This window comes from Psammomys obesus, unplaced genomic scaffold (assembly GCF_907164565.1).
Source record: "Psammomys obesus unplaced genomic scaffold, mPsaObe1.curated_primary_1811, whole genome shotgun sequence".
Classification (NCBI taxonomy): domain Eukaryota; kingdom Metazoa; phylum Chordata; class Mammalia; order Rodentia; family Muridae; genus Psammomys; species Psammomys obesus.
The window spans coordinates 6,383,227-6,404,021 of NW_026596057.1; the positions used below are offsets into that span (position 1 = coordinate 6,383,227).

General features: G+C 36.1%; 1 protein-coding gene across 2 annotated transcripts in view; it reads right to left on the reverse strand.

Moving 5' to 3' along the window:
- Positions 1 to 20,795, reverse strand: part of Kifap3 (kinesin associated protein 3) — a 135,840-nt gene that overhangs the window by 14,339 nt on the left and 100,706 nt on the right. For both annotated transcript variants that reach the window (XM_055624497.1, XM_055624498.1), the window contains exon 19: positions 18,153 to 18,252. In XM_055624497.1, the coding sequence (XP_055480472.1) occupies positions 18,153 to 18,252 (100 nt within the window). The remainder of the gene's footprint in view (positions 1 to 18,152; positions 18,253 to 20,795) is intronic.

Consider the following 20,795-nt stretch of genomic DNA (forward strand, 5'->3'; position numbering starts at 1 on the left):
TGTGTGTGTGTGTGTGTGATTATTCTTTGTTATTTGAGATAGAATCTGGACAATGCTCAAAAAACTACTGATATGCTTCTATTTAAGAGTATTGAAATCTTAAACTATTTAAGATCTTTAACTTAAAGAGCACAAGAAAGCATTGTTATGTCTCTATAGTCTGAAATAAAACCACACATACACACAAGACTTTTATTTAAACCCAACTTATACATGTATATATATATGTATATATATACATACATGTATATATATGTATTTATGTATATATACATATATACATATATATGTATATATGTATATATATGTATATATATAAATATATATATATTTCATAATTATCTTTAATGGAAGCACAAAATTTAGAGATTTGCTAAACATTTTAAAATTACTCTCAAGCAAAATCTCAACACAACATTTAAAATACTTTCTATTAGAGTGCCAACCTTGTCTTTCTGAAACTACTGAATTCTACCCTATCCATGGAGGCGCTGAGCATGCTACAACCTTCTGTTCCTGCTCTTAAACATACAAGAATATAGACCTCAGTTCATCCTTCTAACTACAGACATCTCATTTTTAAATGAATACACACTCTAGTGTATCCTGCTTCTTTTGAAAATGAGGGCCTGATACATTCTAATAATTTCTTTGTAATCTAAATTTCTTTAAATGAAATTCTTCACTAAATAGGTTTAAAAGATGCTCAACTTTCTAAATGGGCATGGAAACTCATGCCTGAAGTCAGGAAGAGGAGGCTGCAGTACAAGGACCAGGCAAGCACAAGATCAGCCCTACTGTCTGCTGAGTTCCATCCACCCACTACTATACAGTGAAAACTTGTAGCTAAACAAATTCTTTTTTTTTTTGTCATGTTCCCTTAGGAATGTGTGTGTGTGTGTGTGTGTGTGTGTGTGTGTCTACCTATCTAAAGTAAAAAGTAGGTTTCTATTGCCTAAATTTTTGCCCATGAGATGGACAGCCTTAAAATCAACTTTTATATGGATCTCCTTGATACCTTGATATAATATCCTCCCCTAAATCTCATAATTTTCCAAATTATACTGTCTAAGACATTGATGTGTTCTTAAAGAGGGCAGTATCTCTATTACAAAGCCACAAGCTGCAATATGGTCAAATCTTTTTTTGTTGTAAGAAACAATCTAAAAACTCTAGTCAATTATTAGAACATAAAAGTATAAGATTTTCTTAAGCCTACACAATTCAGGAGGTTAGATTTGAAAAAAAAGAATATGATTCTTTGTCAAATATTGCATTTCTTATTCACAATAGGTAGCTGATTCTTTTTCCCAAGAGAAAATAATAAAAAGTTAAAAGAAAGGGCAACACTGCAAAGCATGCTCCTCAAAAAAAGGGAAGCACTTCAGAATTTTTGAGATGACCTAGCCTTTTCTAAAGATCACTAATGTACTCTCTGTGAAAATATAGCGAAATTTAAAAAGCATTCAAAGGACATGCTGGCTGTATGCATACATGCAGACTGTACTCAAGGGGTAAGAGTAAGAGCAGACAGGAGCAGGTAAAACTTGATATCCAAATCCAGATTCTTAATACTAGTCCTCTCATTTATTTATTTGTTTGTTTATCTTTTCTTTTTATTTATTCTTTCATACAATACATCCTGACTCCAGCCTCCTCTCCCTACCTCTCCTCTCCCCAAGACCCATTGCTCCTCTGTTTTCCTTCGGAGACTGAACACAGCATAACAAGAAGCAATAAGGGCAGGCACAAAGCCTCACAGCAAGGTTTGACTAGGCAACCCAGTAGGAGGAAAGGGATCCTATGAGCAGACAAGCATCAGAGACAAACCCACTCCCACTGTTAGGAGTCCCACTAACACTCCAAGCTTACAACCATAACAGATATGCAGAGGACCTAGGGCACACACATGCAGGCTCCGTGTTTGCCACTTCAGTCCTTTTTTAGGCCTGAACGCTACTACCCTCTAAAAAATAACACAATAAGAAAGTTAAAGAATAATAAGCAGGGTGCTCAAACACATTATAAATTTTGTATTATACTGACATCTGCCCTTCAAGATCCTATCCCAATGCTTATCAGTTAAAGAGACCATAGATAAAAACTTAAATAAAAAAAATTGAATATATATCTCCACCTTGATTATATATTTATGTCATGGTCTTTTAACTTTGAATGCCATTTCAGAAGTGAAGTTGAAAGCACCTTAGAAACCATAGAAACAGCAAAAACAGGAATCTGTAGGCTCATGTGAGTCTTGCAGTGGACTAGTTGATAACAGGTAAAGATGGGATGAAGGGAGATAGGATAGAATTTGTTGCTGAACAATGTTTGCTATTTGGCACTGGAAACTGATGTATGCTTTCACAAAATCCTCAATTATACCGCGTCTAGGAATACAACTTTAAAATACATGCTGCTGCTTCAGCATGTACTCACACACTTTATAGCAACGTTAAGGACAAACACCGAAGACCTGATTGCAGATGACATTTATGTGAGGTCTAAACATATTGTATTTATCTTTCTGCATGAAAAGTTATCTTTCAAATAAATGTTAACTCCAGAAAAATGAGTATATATTTCATACAGGGTGTCACATAGCTTAGACTGGCCTCCAATTCAGTTTGTAGTCTAGGATGATCTTGAACTTTTGATTCTCCTGCTTCTACCTCTAAAATGTTGAAAGTAATAGAGATCAAACCCAGGGCATCTTGCTAGAACTCTACCAGTGGAGCTACAACCATCTCTCTACGCCCAGAATTGAAGATTCTGGAGAAGTTTTGTGTGTGAGGAAGTGAAGATGGGCAGTATTTGGAATGTAATATGAGGCCAAGTGGAATTTATGGTGGCAGGATGAGCCAGTAGAAAGAAAAGACATCTTCAGAGGTTAGGGTCTAGAAGGTTAGACAAAATATTTGAACAAAGGTCACTTCCATCATTGTACCAAGGGTGAAGAAAGAAAGATGGATAAAAATATAAGTCTCTGTATTGTCTGGTTTGGGTAAGCAGCTGAATGCATTTTAAACAGGGTGTCTGCTTTCAGTTGTGAACATTAAATTAACAAGGGCAGTAATCAATAGAAATTAGCACACTGCTTCCTAAGCTTTCACTGCATACATGTTAGCAAGTGCTAAGCCTTGCTACTAATGAATATGCCAGGTAACAGGCAGATTGGAAGCCATTAATGGAATAACCTTTCAAACACTTCAGGAAGAATAGATTACAGCAGCCGGGCATCCACTGCAGTATGGCTTCTAGCATTCTGTAGTAAGGTCATTTGAACCTGCACTGAACTAACTCTTCAAGTTAACCAAACACGAGCCCCTCTGAGCACTTTGCTCATTTGCACTCTGAGCATTCGTCCCCCCCCCTTTTAAAAAGAGCTACAGAAATATAAAAAATGTTTACAAATGTTCTGTGCACTTTCAAAACCAGAATTCTGGTGGACCTAAAGCTGCAAAAAGACAACATCAACACAAATACTAGAACGGCTTAAGAAGACCTTGGTCCTGTTTGAAAGCAATAATTTTAAGAGTATGAGCCATAAATTCAAAGTTCAACATTTCTATATTTCACCTAGCACCTTTGAGAGAGGCCACAGACAGTAAGTACTATAATTCTTTCTTAAAATTTCTATCTCTCTTCTTCTATAGACTTCTTTCTTTTTTTTTTTTTAAAAGTGTGTGTCTGTGCATGTGTTCATGCCTGTGGGCAAATGTGTGTGTATGCCATGAAAAGCAAGGGGAGGTCAGAGGACATTTGGGGGAGTTCTCTTCACTCCCATGTGGGTTCAGTGATCCTACTTTGGTTATCTGGCTTGGTTTACCTACTGAGCCACTTTGCTGGCCAACTATCCTTTGTTTTGAATGCAGCAACCAAAAATTAGCAGTTTCCAAGAAGTGGATCCTCTTGTTTCCAAGAGATGTGCCTGATGGTCTCTAATCCAGAAGTGTTCTCCTCAGCTCTCAATCTCCTTTACACATTGCTTTTACTGCTGACTGAATCGGCGAATAGGCATTGCACACTACTGATTCATTCCAATATTTGGATTTTTAAGAGAAATGATTCATTCTACGGAATATGAGTAACTGTGACTTAAGTGGTGGGAAATGATAAAACTGATTTAAATTTTATTTACTTAATAATATTCATACTTATATATGCAGTCCATAAGAACACATAATAAAATTTATTTATTTTGGCTATCATTTAAAATTATCATCTGAGGGTAAATTTCATGATACAGACAACTTGCTAAATCCTAACTGCCAGTCATAACGAGGCAATAGAAAAGGTAAGAGACGAGTGAGCAATAAATTTAATATATAGTAATACATAACAGTTGAGTTTATCATGAAAAGAAATGTTTGTATTTCATTATGAATATTCAATTTTTTGTTTTCTTATAGAAAATTCAGTTACTTAAAGGTGATTTTGAAAGTCTATAGATTTACCAAGTAATTGTAATATTTATTCTATTGTACAGACATAAAATTTTATCACTTGATAAAATGGCGGAGTGGGTTTAATAATATTACTTTTGTTTAAGAGTAGCTCTTATAATGTGGAAATGAGGATTTCTGAAAGCCTCAAAATTGTCTTAGTACCATGGGATCATTTCTGTATCTGAAGTACAAAATAATGTTCTTATTCGCTAACCTAATTAAGTGTAAGTTTATGTTCACACTAAATCTAGAGTTTAATCAAAGAGGAAAGACAGAGAGGTCCTGGCTGTTTCAGAGCCTTCTAGTGGACAACTTTAATCTTGACGGCAGCAAGTGAACGCCCTCTCTGCTCTACCCCATGAACACCTCTTAGCATTTTTCAGTTTCTAAAATTTTCTTTCAGTTTTGGTCTTGCAACCATGTGACTTGATTAAAAAGTGGGTCACTTGAAAAGGGAAAAAGCCCAATAAAATGAATTACAAAGACAACAAGATTAAACTATTGCACTGTTTTCACACACGCTTGCAGAAACCGTACAAACAGGCAGTTGGCTGTGGTTTGGCATTTAGCGGCATGCCATCAGTAAGGAGGAAATTTTATTCTCATTAACTGTTGCAGATTTACTGCAGTGAAAAGGGCTATGTAACCCGAGATGTGACAGTACAGAAAGATCAAAGCCTCGGACTGGAAACTAAATAAACCCTCTGGCTACTTCCTGCAAGGAAAATTCACTTTGGCAATGTAAAACAGAGTCCAGTTAAAAACTACTCTCAGTTTTATGAGCTGTCATAGCAGCTCAAGTGGTTTGGACTGGCTGAGTTTAGAACATTATATTTCCTTGTTTTTGTCTTGGATGCTTCTATAAGAAGGTTTACAGACTAAACCCCCACCCCAACACAACAACAAGAAGAAACTTCTTGTAGTTAAAACTGAGCACAATCACTAAGCGCATTAAATCAGGTCTTCATTGGTACACTCCTTCCTCATTCATTACAACTAGTATTTCACTTTTAGACTTAACTTGGAAATATGAATTTACTTTTATGACTCACGTATAACCTGTACAATTCCTATTCAAACTAAATGCAAATCAGCCTCATACTCCACATGTGATTAGTAAGTTATTTGTACAGCACATTTGATGTAACTATGGGCAACATGGAGATTAAGGCAATTCATTAATACTACACTTAAAGGCCGACAGCTCAGCATCGAATTCCAGTTGTTTGACTAAAAAAATGCTATGTTTAATGTTTTTAATATAAGAAAACTTAAAAACAGTTCATAGCAGTTAGGCCATATCAGAACACAGGGCTAGAATGAATAACTCGATCGACCTTGAGGTATACATACTCTCCAGTTAAGGAGTAAGCTTAATGCTACAGACTCAAGTCATAAACAAATTGCTCTATTTCTCTCATTTTAAAGGAAATAGTGTTTGCGACAACTGCATAAGCAATTGTTATTCTGTTTAAAATATGAATAAATAAGCATTTGAAATGGTAATTTGCGTTGCAATATTTTTTATTTTTTTAATGAGAGCATTGCCTAGGCCAAACATCTCCTACGAGCAGAGCACTCACTGATGCTTAAAGACTTTTTGCTTTCTTTCAACTTATATTTTCAATCCTTTAATTTTGAAAGAGGATCTCATGATCACCTAGATAGGCCTGCCTTCAGATCCTCCTGCCTCAGCTTCCTGTGCCAACACACCTGACTAAACTCATTCTCAACTGTTGTATCAACAGAGTCAACAAAAATGTAACTAATACACTTGAAAAATACATGAGCTTTAACACTAGATAATCATTCTTAAATGGTGGTAATGTGTTCAATTTCCTAGCTATGCCAGGGTTAACACCCATGTCACCTCTTTGAACACAAGGCTATACACAGTTGATGTGTTAACATTTTTATAGGATTCAGTTCTATTATTTTACGTATAGATTCAGTTATACGATTTTTTTCTCTTAAATGAAAGTCTTAATAAAGTGTCAATAATATGGTTTCCTTTGAGAAAATCTCTGGGCTTTAGACACAGCTAATGTGCATGCCTTCAAAAGCTTTGCTCTGACCAACAAACAGAAAATGGTACTACATCGATGAGGGCAGGTCCACAGCCAAGCTCTCTTGCTTTTAAATTTGTAAAGGAAAGTAAATAACTGAAAACACCTTTCCAAGTAAGCACTGCAAACCTCCCTAGGGAAAGACATCTTCCCAAGGTTCTAGTGATTTTTGGCTTGTATTTCTATTTTCAGTGAAGTTTATAGTTTGCTAATGCTGATGTGTGATAATCTAATAAAATCTAGCCTTAAAGGTTATAGGCCCAATTTACTAATATAATCTAATCCAATTTTCCAGGGGAAATGCAAATAATTGGTGTTAAAGCAGTGGAAGGAGGCCTTTTCATTTCTAGAAAGAAGCTGTCTCTGTGAAAAGTCTAAATAGAAACGACAAGTAAGACAAATACAGCAAATTCACAGGGATGTATTTAACAGGCTCAAAACAGAAGCACCAGGTAAAGAAAACGTCACATTACTTAGTTGGCTAAATAAATTCCTTACACAAGGCATTTGTTTTTCAATACTGAGATAATCGCAATTCATTTCATGCCCATTTTAATAAAACTGAATTTAATCTTTAGAGAGAATTTAAAGTAATGAACTAATTAATGTGTTAATAAACTCTTAGCAGCTTGCCTCCAAGTAAATGTGAAATAACAGTTTGCAAGAAAACGTGTCAAGTGTATTGAAGCAAAATAGGTTTATGATTTGTCGTGCTGGGAAATGAATGCTACATTTCCCCTTTAAAAACATTTTCTCTAAACTTCCCCAAGCAGAGGTCACCAGTGATTAATGTATCTCCTTGTCATCTGGAGGCAGTAACAGCAGAACAAAGGCTGCTGCCTCACTGCGAGCTTCAGGACTGCGGTATTTATTACCACCCAGTTCCAGTTGGTTCCCTAAAAATCTTTATTTTCACTATTCTCTTTGCCCTCTTTACCCTCACATACATGATTGTGATCAAATGTGATACATGAAGTTATGAAGGTTAGAGAAATGTAAAGCTATTAGCCTTTGTGTAGTTAAGATTTAGATTTTTTAAAGTCTTAAACACTATTCTTTGAAAAATTTAAAGGTTCCTAGGAATGTTTTATCTTGAAAAATGTAACTGGTAATATCCAGAAAGAAAAATAAAATATTTCATAAGGATTATTTTACATTGTGAGTCTCATAATGTAAAAAAAAAAACTTAATTTGCATTAGTTTATACAATGCTACTATCATGTAGTTACTATCATTCATGCTCAGCAGTTTTTACCATCCCATAAATTTAAAAGTGGAATGACCACTTCAACTATCTTAGGCATAACTTCCTTTGTTATATATCTTATGGCTTTTATTAATTTCAAGAAAATTAGTGACATATTTCTACTCCATTAATACTCACAAAATTTGAATGAGCTTAAAATTATTTTTCTGATGTAGGTCTGGACAGCATTTATTACTGGGCTTGAGATTTTGTTTCACATGTTAAAGATGTCTTTTGGATAACTGAATATTAATAATTAATTTATAATATATTATAAAAGCTTGTACAAATCTAGATATTTTCAGGTAGAAACATATATCATGTCTTAAACAGAACATTTTAAAAAGTAAATGGGATAATATCCTGCTATTCAACCTTGCTGTTATATTTTTTATATACATACATATGTATTTATAAAGAAGTTGCTTTTTAAGAAATTATTTCCTCATTTGTATGTATGGCTTTTTTTCCCTGGGTCTATGTCTACCACCTTTGTGTCTGGTGCCCACCTGAAAAGGACATCGACTCCCTTGGAGTTGGAGTTACACATGTCTAAGAGGCAACAGGTAGTGCTGGGAATTGATTCTTGGGTCCTCTGAATGTACAGCTCTTAATGCGAAGCCGTTTCTCCAGCCGCTCTTCTGTATTCCTTAAAGAACTCTATGGAAACCTACAAGCAGTCCTTTTGGACACCCCTGCAAACATCCAGTACTCTAGCCAGAAGAGCCTAAGCATGCAACCATGCCAAGAACGCAGGGTATGTAAGAGGTTTAGCAGTGCACTGGATATATAGGACCTGAATGGGGGTTTTATTTTTTTAGATTATATATTGTTTGATAATGATCTTGTCTGAAACCTAGTAAGCCATGTTTTTGATGGAGGACAATAAGGGTAGCCTTATACTGAGAGAAATGAATCTGATTTGTATACATAGAAGACTAATCTTAAAAAAAATACATTAAGGGGCTGGTAAGGTGGCTCAGTGGAGGGATGTTTCCTGGCAAGCCTCACAACCTGAGTTGATACCTGGAATCCATGATAAAAGAAGAGAATTGATTCCTACATTTTTTCCTCTGATCTTCACATACATGCCATGGCAGATACAATACATATATAAATGTAATTATATTTAAAATTAGTAAAAAGCATTATTTCTTGTATTTAGAGGAATTATTTCTTACTTCATTAAGATCTTGCAACTAACATTTCAGCTGTAATTAAACGGTTCACAAAATAAAGAGAATACAATGAAAGGCATACATAAATAATCTATGTTTAAGTACAAAACAAATAATAGTAAAGCACTTCAAGAAAGAAAACAGAAGGTTGTAACTCACACAAACAGAAAATGAAGACATACGAAGCAGAGAACAGGTCATGTGTGAGTCCAGTTTACTTTGACCTCAGCGAGATGGTCAGTGACTGACATCACTTTCCCAACCACAAAGAACGCCAGGCTCTCTGAAAAATATTTTTCAGAGCCCCAAGGAAACCTAAGCAGACTCTGCAGTTTTTTTTTCCAGTTTATGAAAATTGGATTCCTATAAAAGGAAAATGGACCATTTTTACTGCAACAAAAACTGATTTGTAAAAGCTGGAAGCAGTTTAAGAATACTCTGAACATGAGGTTCTTGTTAGTCTCGAAAAGTAAGAGTTATAATAAAAAAAGGTCCAAAAATATGGCACGAATACATAGTACATAACAGGAAAAAAAAGAAAAAAAATCTACCTCGCCTTGCTCCCATTATTTTTAATTAGCTTCAATACTAAGTTCCACTTTACCCCCAACACCAGTTCATACTTGGGAAGATTTACATTTGACACTGTGATTGGCAACCCATAGCTAATGCCTTGGAGCCTAATGCATTTTGCATTAGGTTGAAATGTCGGGAAATCCTGGCGCCATGAGGTTCAAACCAATAGTGACACATGTCTAAAGCCAAGGATTTGCTGTCCATCTGCCAGTATCTATTTTATCAAACGTCCAGCCTCTCTCGCAGAATGAGATAGATGAGTTTAACAGCTTTCACTGTTTCCAATTAAACTGCCTCATCAGATTACAGAAGTGCAGGCCCTCAGACTAGGAAGCACCTTTGACTTGGGCTTTAGGAAAAACAATATAGATTAGGTTTTAACACTTTTTTCAATTTGGGTTAGTTCCTTAGATTTTAATATGTATATCTTTTACTTACTAAACATTGTTTGAGAAAAAAAAAGAAAAATTTTGAACAGTTAAAAAAAAAACATGTCATACAAATTAGTCATTTCTTTAGTTAGCACGCACTGGGATCAACTACTTTACAGGAATCTACTCAAATTGAAATGTTCCTATAATAAAGCCTACAAAGCCTTGGCAGCTGACTGGCAGCTGGTACTTCCCACTGCTGGAACCTGTCTCATGACTGTCAGTCATGAAAAACAATGTTGATGATATATTCTTACCTTTTCTACATTCATCTCTCATTATTCTTTGCTGAGATAAATTTGCTAGGTTTATTTATCAAAACCGTGGTGAAGCAGTGAAGAATTTGCAGGTCATCTGGTATCTACAGACTCCATGGGAGGCTCCACCAAGGCAGCACTTCTCCCTTTTAGAGGTATCTGAGAATCAGGCTTACCAGGGTTTAAATCCAATCAGAACACTATTTATTCACAGCCTAAGTTCTTCGTCTTTTAAACTCCAGATGAGGTGAACATTAGACGACAACTACTGCAGGTTAGTGAATGAACATTTATAGTCTTAGATTATTTAAAGTCACTTAATAAAGTGGAAATTTTCCTAATCAGCATCTTGAGTTGATGTTTTCTAATGAGTTTTATAGTTACCCTCTGGATATCAGAAACTGAGAGCTAGTAGTTTAAGGGTTCATATCAGCATCTGCTTTGATCCACTGTTGGGTGTGTAGGGAGTTTTGTGGAAAAGTAGGAGGAAGGATTGAAGATTCTGGAGGGGACAGGAGCTCCACAAGAAGACCAACAGAACCAACCAACCAGGGCCAGAGGGTGTGTGAAGTCTGAGGCAACAACCAAGGTGCATGCATGGACTGGACCTAGGTCCCCTACAGAGATGTAGCTGATGGCAGCTCAGGCTTCATGTGGGCCACTTAAGGGAAGCAGGGGCTGTCTCTGACATGGACTCTGTTGCCTGCTTTATGATCACTTTTCTCTGGCGGGGCTGCCTTGTTAGGCCATAGAGGAAGAGGATGGTCTCCGTCCAGATGCAACTTGATGAACTGGGGTGGGTTGGTGATGGTGGAGGCTCCCCTTTTCTGAGAAAGAGTGGATGGGGGAGGGTTAAGAGGGAGGGAGAAAGGGACAAGGAGAAGAGGAGGGAAGGGGTTATAACAGAAAAGTAAAGTTAAAAAAAAAATTCGGGGTAGGGGGAGGATTTCAGATCAGGAATATAAATCACCATACCAAAATGTGTGAATAATCATAGTAATTTAATATGTTAAAATATTTCCAGAATTAAAAAAGTTTGCCTAAGTGAAGATCCATGTTTGTTTTTATCACAGAAAAATACAGCTATTTCCAAAAGACTCCTATCTCAGAAGAGTTGTAGGAGGAAGTTGGTGGGGGTAAATACAATCAAAACAATATAGATCTATGACATTCTAAAGAATAAATAAAAATCACCATTTAAAAAAAGAATCTTAAATAAAAAGATTTGAATGTGAAAAGGTAAATTATTAAAGAATAAAACTTATTTAACTAAGAATTATTCCAGATTAATAATTCCAACAGAATGTGCAAAAGGCCTTTAGAAATCTTCCACTATGATCCCTCTTCATTTGACTTATTAGGTACAAAACCCCAAGTGAATTAGCAGTAAATTGTTTCTTTTGCAAATAAAAAACATATGCTTATAAAAGATATTTTTCCAAATAGAAGACCCAGAAATAGGCCCACACACCTATGAATACTCGATTTTTGACAAAGAAGCCAATACCATTCAATGGAAAAAAGACAGCATCTTCAACAAATGGTACTGGTCCAACTGGATGTCTACATGCAGAAAAATGAAAATAGATCCATATTTATCACCCTGCACAAAACTAAAGTCCAAGTGGATCAAAGACCTCAACATAAAACCAGATACTCTAAATCTGTTAGAAGAAGAAGTGGGGAACAGCCTAGAACTCATTGGCACAGGAGACAACTTCCTGAACAGAACACCAACAGCACAGGCTCTAAGAGCAACAATCAATAAATGGGACCTCATGAAACTGAAAAGCTTCTGTAAAGCAAAGGACACTGTCATCAAAACAAAACGACTGCCTACAGACTGGGAAAGAATCTTCACTAACCCTTTATCTGACAGAGGACTAATATCCAGTATATACAAAGAACTAAAGAAGCTGAAAAGCAGCAAACCAAGTAATCCAATTAAAAAATGGGGAACAGAGCTAAACAGAGAATTCTCTGTAGAGGAATATCGAATGGCAGAGGAACACTTAAAGAAATGCTCAACCTCATTAGCCATCAGGGAAATGCAAATCAAAACGACCCTGAGATTTCACCTCACACCCATCAGAATGGCCAAGATGAAAAACTCAAGTGACAACACATGCTGGAGAGGTTGTGGAGAAAGAGGAACGCTCCTCCACTGCTGGTGGGAATGTAAACTGGTACAACCACTTTGGAAATCTATCTGGCGCTTTCTCAGACAATTAGGACTAGTGCTTCCTCAAGACCCAGCTATACCACTGCTAGGTATATACCCAAACTTTGCTCAAGTACACAAAAGGGATACTTGCTCAACCATGTTTATAGCAGCTTTATTTGTAATAGCCAGAACCTGAAAACAACCCAGATGTCCATCAATGGAAGAATGGATACAGAAATTGTGGTATTTTTACACAATGGAATACTACTCAGCAATCAAAAAGGAGGAAATCATGAAATTTGCAGGCAAATGGTAGGATCTAGAAAAGATCATTCTGAGTGAAATATCCCAGAAGGAGAAATACAAACACGGTATATACTCACTTATATAGACCTATAAGATATGATAAACATAATGAAATCTATACACCTAAAAAAGATAATCAAGAGAGCGGACATGGGGTAAGATGATCAATCCTCATTTAGAAAGACAGATGGGATGTGCATTGAACGTATGACAGGAGTCTACTGAAGGCATCTGAAAGACTCTAACTAGCAGTGTTTTCAAAGCAGATACAAAGACTCATGACCAAACCTTTGGCAGAGTACAGGGAATCATATGAAAGAAGGGGAGTTAGTATGATGGGAAAGGATAGTAGCTCCACAAGGACCAAATATATCTGGGCACAGGGTCTTTTCTGAGACTGACATTCAACCAAGGACCATGTATGGATACAACCTAGAACCTCTGCTCAGATGTAGCCTGTGGTAGCTCAGTAACCAATTGGTTTCCCATAATGAGGGGAACAAGGACTATTTCTAACAGGAACTCAATGGCTGGCTCTTTGACCTCCCCACCCCCCAAGGGAGGAGCAGTCCTGTTAGGCCACAGAGGAGGGCTTTGCAGCTAGTCCTGAAGATACCTGATAAAACAGGATCAGATGAATGGGGAGGAGGTCCCGCCTATCAGTGGACTTGGAAATGGGCACGGTGGAGATGAGGGAGGGAGGGTGGGATTGGGAGGGAATGAGGGAGCGAGACACGGCTGGGGTACAGAGTTAATAAAATGTAACTGATAAGAAAAAAATAAAAATAAAAAAACAAAAAATAAAAATAATATAGAAAAAAAGATATTTTTCACGGAAAGTTGTTTTTTAAAGGATAAACAATTCTGAAATCAAGATAATTACACTAAGTCTATTACTCTTTTGATTTTAAAGGAACTTTCAGTTCCTTTTCAGAGTAGAAACATTTAAGTAGCTTCTCTACTTCATAAAAGATTTTCTCACAGTAGTTTTCAATAAAGAAATCCTATATGGATTTTCCCAGTCATTAAAATTTAACAGAAATGAAAAGCATACCATTGAAATCTTTAAATATTAAGCATTATCACTAAATATATCTCTCAACAGAGCTATGTTGTTTTATGAAACTATCATTAAAGGTGACAAACTTTGTTAACTTAGTCTCACAATTTAGTGACTTGTACATTAAATTATCTTCATATTGGGAATTTTTGAGACAGTCTCCCTGTGTGACCCTGGCGGTACTTGGACCTCACCTTCTGGCCTTATGTTCCCAGGGGCTGAGGTCATAGGTTATCCTAACTCCTGACTACACAGTCAAAATTAGTCAAAATGTTTAATTTATTTACAGTCATACAATCACATAAAATGAAAACAAGTCTTATTGAAGTAAGTGAGGTAAACTCAGCAGGAGTCTGCTTTATTTAGACTGGACTATTTACAGGTTGATATTTATCATGAACTGTAAAGGAAAGAATAACTACAATGGCAGAACAATTCAGTTTATAACTGATATAAGCATTTTTTGTGATAAGATCATATGCAAAGCTTTCATTTTAAATTTTATAAAAAACATTTGCATGGTGAATTGTCACATGATAAGGTTATCTATAATTAAACAGAGACTGTAATTAAATATTTATAACTGGAATGCCAGATACCTTAGAAATAATGAAAAGTCAAATGTTTTTAAATATTTAGCCATGGTTACCCTTTTATGTCTTGAGGCAAGAAATTTCTTAGTATGTCAACCCAACACACTGATGAAATAATTTCTTGTGTTATTTTGTCACTGAGAGGCCACTATAGGACCAAACTTCACATTTCATGGATATATTAGGTAAGAGGCAGGAAGTATAAGCATAATTTAAAGAAACCTATAAATTTGCATTTATATATGGAGGTAATATTTTGATGCAGTGTACCCGTGCACATTAGGTCATCTTATTGGTTACTTCAATTTGCTGTGGTTTCTTTGTCTGTAAAATAGGCATAATTCTTGCTTTAAAAATTTAGAGTACAGGCATGAACTTGGTTGCCTTCTCTTTGATTACCTCCCTCTGGCCAGGTGGTCTTACTAGGCCACAAAGAAAGAGGATCCAGACAGTTCTGATGAGACCTGTTAGGCTAGGGTCAGACAGTAGGGGAGGAAGACCTCCCCTATCAGTGGGCTAGGGAGGGGTATAGGGGTGAAAGTGGAAGGGAGGTGGGATGGGGAGGAGATGAGAGAGGGGGTTACACCTGGGATACAAAGTAAATAAATTGCTGAGTAGTATTCCATTGCGTAAAAAGTACCACAATTTCTGTATTCATTCCTCTGTTGATGGACATCTGGGTTGTTTCCAGGTTCTGGCTATTACAAATAAAGCTGCTACAAACATGGAGTCCTCGTTGTGTACTTGAGCATGTTTTGGATATATGCCTAGGAGTGGTATAGCTGGATCTTGAGGAAGCAGTATTTCTAATTGTCTGATAAAGTGCCAGATTGATTTCCAAAATGGTTGTACAAATTTACATTCCCACCAGCAATGGAGGAGGGTTCCCCTTTCTCCACAACCTCTCCAGCATGTGTTGTCACTCCAGTTTTTGATCTTAGCCATTCTGATGGGTGTAAGGTGAAATCTCACGGTAATACTACTCAGCAATTAAAAACAAGGAAATCATGAAATTTGTAGGCAAATGGTGGATCTAGAAAAGATGATCCTGAGTGAGGTATTCCAGAAGCAGAAAGACACACATGGTATATACTCACTTATAAGTGGGTACTAGACCTATAAGATAGGATAAATATACTAAAATCTGTACACCCAAAGAAGATAAACAAGAAAGAGGACCTGGGGTAAGATGATCAATCCTCACTTAGAAAGACAAATGGGATGGACATTAGAAGTAGGAGAAAACAAGAATCAGGACAGGAGCCTACCACAGAGGGCCTTTGAAAGACTCTACCTAGCAGTGTATCAATGCAGATGCTGAGACTCATAACTAAACTTTGGGCAGAGTGCAGGGAATCATATAAAAGAAGGGGAGTTAGTATGACCTGGAGAGGACAGGAGCTCCACAAGGACCAAATATATCTGGGCACAGGGGTCTTCTATGAGACTGTTTCTCCAACCAAGGACCATGTATGGATATAACCTAAAACCCCTGCTTGGATGTAGTCCATGAAAGCTCAATCTCCAAGTGGGTTCCTTAGTAAGGGGAACAAGGACTATTTCTGACATGAACTCAATGGCTGGCCCTTTGACCCCCCCACCCCCACCCTGAGGGAGGAGCAGCTGCTTTGCTAGGCCACAGAGGAGGACATTGCAGCTAGTCCTGAAGATACCTGATAAGCTAGGGTCAGATGGAAGGGGAGGAGGACCTCCCCTATCAGTGGACTTGGAAAGGGGCAGGGAGGAGATGAGGGAGGGAGGGTGGGATTGGGAGGGAATGAGGAACGGGGCTATGGCTGGGATACAAAGTAAATAACCTGTGATTAATATAAAAAATAAAAATTATAAAAAAATGAAAAAAATGAAAAAAAAACTTTATAAAAAACAAAGTGAATAATTATGTAATAAATAATAATAATAGTAATAAAAGATTTAGAGCGCAACTTCAAAAATATAGATATTTGTAAATTAGACAGTATACAATTGATGACCAACAACATTTGTTAATTATTATAGTTGTATTAAAAGTTTATTTCAATTCATCACTGAGATAACACACTAGTCAGAAAAAGATCAATTAATGCTTCATTTAAATAGATTTAGGTTTTGCTATTGGTGATCCTCCACAACTTCAAAGTAAGACTCTATTGCCTAAGACACCACTGACATCATTGAACATGGAGAAATTGAGCTTGTCCAGCTGGACACTGCACCCTTACTAACTAGCATTCATGGTGCTGGAAAATACTTTGCAGGTTACTTGGTGAGAAAAGTCATTGTCAATATTACCACGCTACAAACACTGCAACCTACAAGAGCTACCACCTACAACACTACAACCTGCAAGCGTTATGAGGCTAACTGCCATTTTTCTTAATAGATTAAAAAACCATCCATGAGATGAAACTTAGAGCGGACACTGATAAAATAGCCAAGGACCTGAGAATAGTCTGTGGGCCCTAGAAGAAAAAGTACTACTATTATTATGCTAAAGAAACAGCAATAACATGACTCCTAATATATATATATTACTACATCACTTAACCCTTTCAGAGAAACTCTTTCTTGCAATAGATGGTAATTAACACAGAAACTCAACAACTGGACAATGTACAGAGCACTTAGACCTAAATGGAAAGTGTTTATCAAAGGACTCAGAGACCTTCTAGACTAAGAGCCAGAGGTGAGCAACAACCAAGGAAATAGAGACAACAGGGCTGATACACATGGGAGCTCACAGGAACTGTGGCAGCACGCACAAGACCTCCACAGGTTTGAACCAGACAAAATCCCCACATGGAAAATGGGAAGTGGATATCAAGCCCCATCCTTAACCAAGGAGTTATTTGCAATTATACTTGCTGAGAAAGGAAAAAAATAGTTTTCTCCAGTGCAATGCCATGGGTATATCAATCACACTCCAGAGCGGTCCCCATACTTACGGGTAGTTTGCTTATACAAAACATACTACGTATTTGTGTGTGTCTGCGTGCTTTTTGTTTGGTTTGGTTATTTTTTGTCTTATTGAGTTTGTTTTTTTATTTCTGTTCTTTAATTTTAATTAAAAAATTTTTTTTAGAAAGAACATACATGAAGCTGGGTGGGTATGAAAGATACAATCAAGATATATTGTATGAAAAAATATTTTAAAGATAAAGATAGCCCATGTTACTAAAAATAAAAACAGAAGCTAAATCAATAATTTAAATAAAAAATATGCTAGGGAAAATAAGATTATATCTATTCTGTTGACTAGGTCAGCGAAGTTTCAATAGCCAGCCTGAATGAAGACACTATAACTCTAGTGATGGCACAAAGAGGAATATGTTCTCTAAACTTTTTGGCAACAGTTAAAAAATCTGTAAGAACATTAGAGTAAAGAAGTTGAATGTGGCTATAGTGAACTTTATTACAACTATAAATGCTGGCTTATGAGACGCTATTTTTCTTAACTGTTTGCTTACAGCCAATCCTCTGATTATAAGTCTTCTACTAGTCAGAGCATCAACTTTTCAACAGAGTGGTATATGAGAGTTGTTAAGCCATATGTCAAGTGCTTTCATAGTTTATTTGTTTTTAGATACACTGGGAAACAATCTGTGTTCATTAACTTGCATACTATTTTCTTTTCCAAAGGACAGTGTACATTCTCTAAAGCAATGAGGCATTATTTTTAATAAACTAAAAAATAAACAGTTTCCTGGAGAGATGAAAGATTTTTACCCTCCCTGTAATGACAAAGGCAGAAATGGTAGACTGAAGAAAACTCCAACTTTTCAAAAACAAAGAAGATGCCACACTGAGTTCTTTCTTGGAACACTACTTACCTGCCTGGAAATGAGTGCTGCCCAACCACATCTCCGTTCTGGAGGTGGAAATCATTGAAGAAATCTGGACTTATAGCTCCTTCAGAGGCAATCAATCCATCTACAAAGAAAGCAGTAACTAGTGAAACATACTTATAGGGAGTAAAATAGAAATCATATTGAAAAACACATTAGAAACCTGTTTATTTAGCCTGCAAAGAAATGTCATGCTGTTATCCCTGGAGTATGCATGGAAGGCCATACATACATAAGAGGTCACACGTTTTATCATAATAATATAGCGGTCACTGAGTACCTACTATATGCTACGTAATAACAGTGCAGACAAAAATGAGGCAGAGTGCCCTCAGGGGACTTAGAGCACTGTGGGTAAGAAAAGGCAGAAAAAGATAAAGGAATTACGTGTGGTAGTCAGGGATAAGGCGTAGGCTAATGAAAGGTCATGAATAAAGGAAAAGGTAGGAGACATGGAACACTGCATGCTGGCAAAGAGCAATACTTCAGCATGTTTCTCATTTTATATCCGGATGGCTTCACTTTATATAGCATGATTGTGAATACAACAAAATTAGTTTGTTAATAAAAACCACTTGGCAGTTTAAATGGCAAACCTTAAAACAATTTTTTAAAAATAAAAGTGTTTTACATATCCTGTGGTTTAAATGGGTGAGCTGCATAAAATGTAAATACTTTCTTATGACATTATTTTCATTAGCTATTATTATATAGCTATACTATCAGGCGATCATTATACTCGATCCTCTAAAGAGCTCTGCACTGCTATGCTGTTTAAAAGCTCTGTTTTGCTTTAAACGTTTATTCTTCTATGTCTGTCAACATTTTTGTTGTTGTTGTTGTTGTTTGCTTGTTTTTCGAGACAGGGTCTTTCTGTGTACCCTTGGCTGTTCTGGGCTTACTCTGTAGACCAGACCAGGCTGGGGACTTACAGCATTGTGGGTAAGAAAAGACCAGGCTGGTCTCGAACTCACAGAGATTCACCTGCCTCTGCCTCCCAAGTGCTGGGATTACAAGTGTGCACCACTGGCCTGGCATCTGTTAACTTTTAGAAAATAATTTAGGTGTTGTGTTGCTTCCCACAGTGGCCCCAAGACTGAACAATCTGCTATTCATAGGGTTACATAGAGGAATAACAATTATCTGACATAAAGAGATCTGTGTTACATCTTCAGGGCTGCCCTAAGCTAGAATGACCCTTTCACTATATGCCTTTTGATGAACGATTTGCATGGTCTTGAGGACTTTGAGTTTCATATGCTGGATTACTGAATATAGGTATAAATTTTGGCCAAGTTATACTGACAAGACAAATAAAAAATCACAAACAACTAGCAACTTAGTCACTAAATGATTATTTTCTATCTAACACCTGTATAATAACAGTGTGATCAGTTTTGTGAAAATATATACGATTGTAACACATTATTTCCTTTTAAAAGAAGTTCTCTTTGGATACAACAAAATCATTTATTTCTAAATAATACACAAAAGTAGATATATGTATCAGATAAAAATTAACATAGAAAAATACAGAGGAATTAATATTCATAGGGGCTAGAATATCCTACATGGGGAGTAGAGGTATCAAAGGTATAACTGTTTTGGGTCTTCAAATATGAAAAGGACTTAAGTGACAGCATTTGTTTGAGGCTCAGTGAGTGGCTCTATAGGTGAAGGCGCCTGCTGCCATGCTTGATGACCTGAGTTTGATCTGAGGAATGTACATGCTGAAAGAGAACCAACTTCGGCAAGTTGTTCTTTGGCTTCTAGTTACATGCCGTGCCATGCAGACACATAAATGTATGTACAGAATTTGTTTGAAATAAAAATCTATTGAAATGGTAAATATAATTTATATAGTTAGCAAAAGAGTAAGTGCAGTGCTTTGTATTTTCATAAAATTCCATACTAGTCACTTGGAATAAATCATATATTAATGTCTTGGGTTTTCATTTAATTATTGAATTGTTAGTGTATACAACTGGTACTAATTACTTTACTAAAGTTCAAATAGTTGAACTTCAATATAAAACTAAAATGTGAAAGTAATATTTGGTTCTGATTTTATGTCTTCTAGAAATTAAATATTCTATAAATCAAATACCGGGTAAACACTGAGAAAAAAAAAAAAACGTAATCATGGAAAATTCCAAGACATGACAGAATGACAGGAAAGAAGCTAAAAAGATAAATAAAACGCAATTTTGTATTTAGCATTTTGTGAAAATCTGGCTAATGCCAACAAGGTTAAGATTAAAATATTCAAGTTACTCTTCAAAATTAAAACAAAACAAAACAACAACAACAACAAAACACCTCAGGATGAGAATTTGAGAATCCTGACAACTGTAGAAAAAAGTAAAATACCAATGTGATGTTAATCCTCTATTTAAGACAAACCCAAAAAATTATTCAATGTTTCTGAAATTAACTGCACATAATAAAACTGACATTATCTTCAGATACATCAAGAAATGGCACAGAGATTCATCTAATCCCAGGACTTCATAGAAATAAATGGTAAACATTCATAAAATAACAAACATTGAGAACCTGGCTTAGATTCAGTAAAAATAAAATAAAATAAAATAAAATAAAATAAAATAAAATAAAATAAAATAAAAT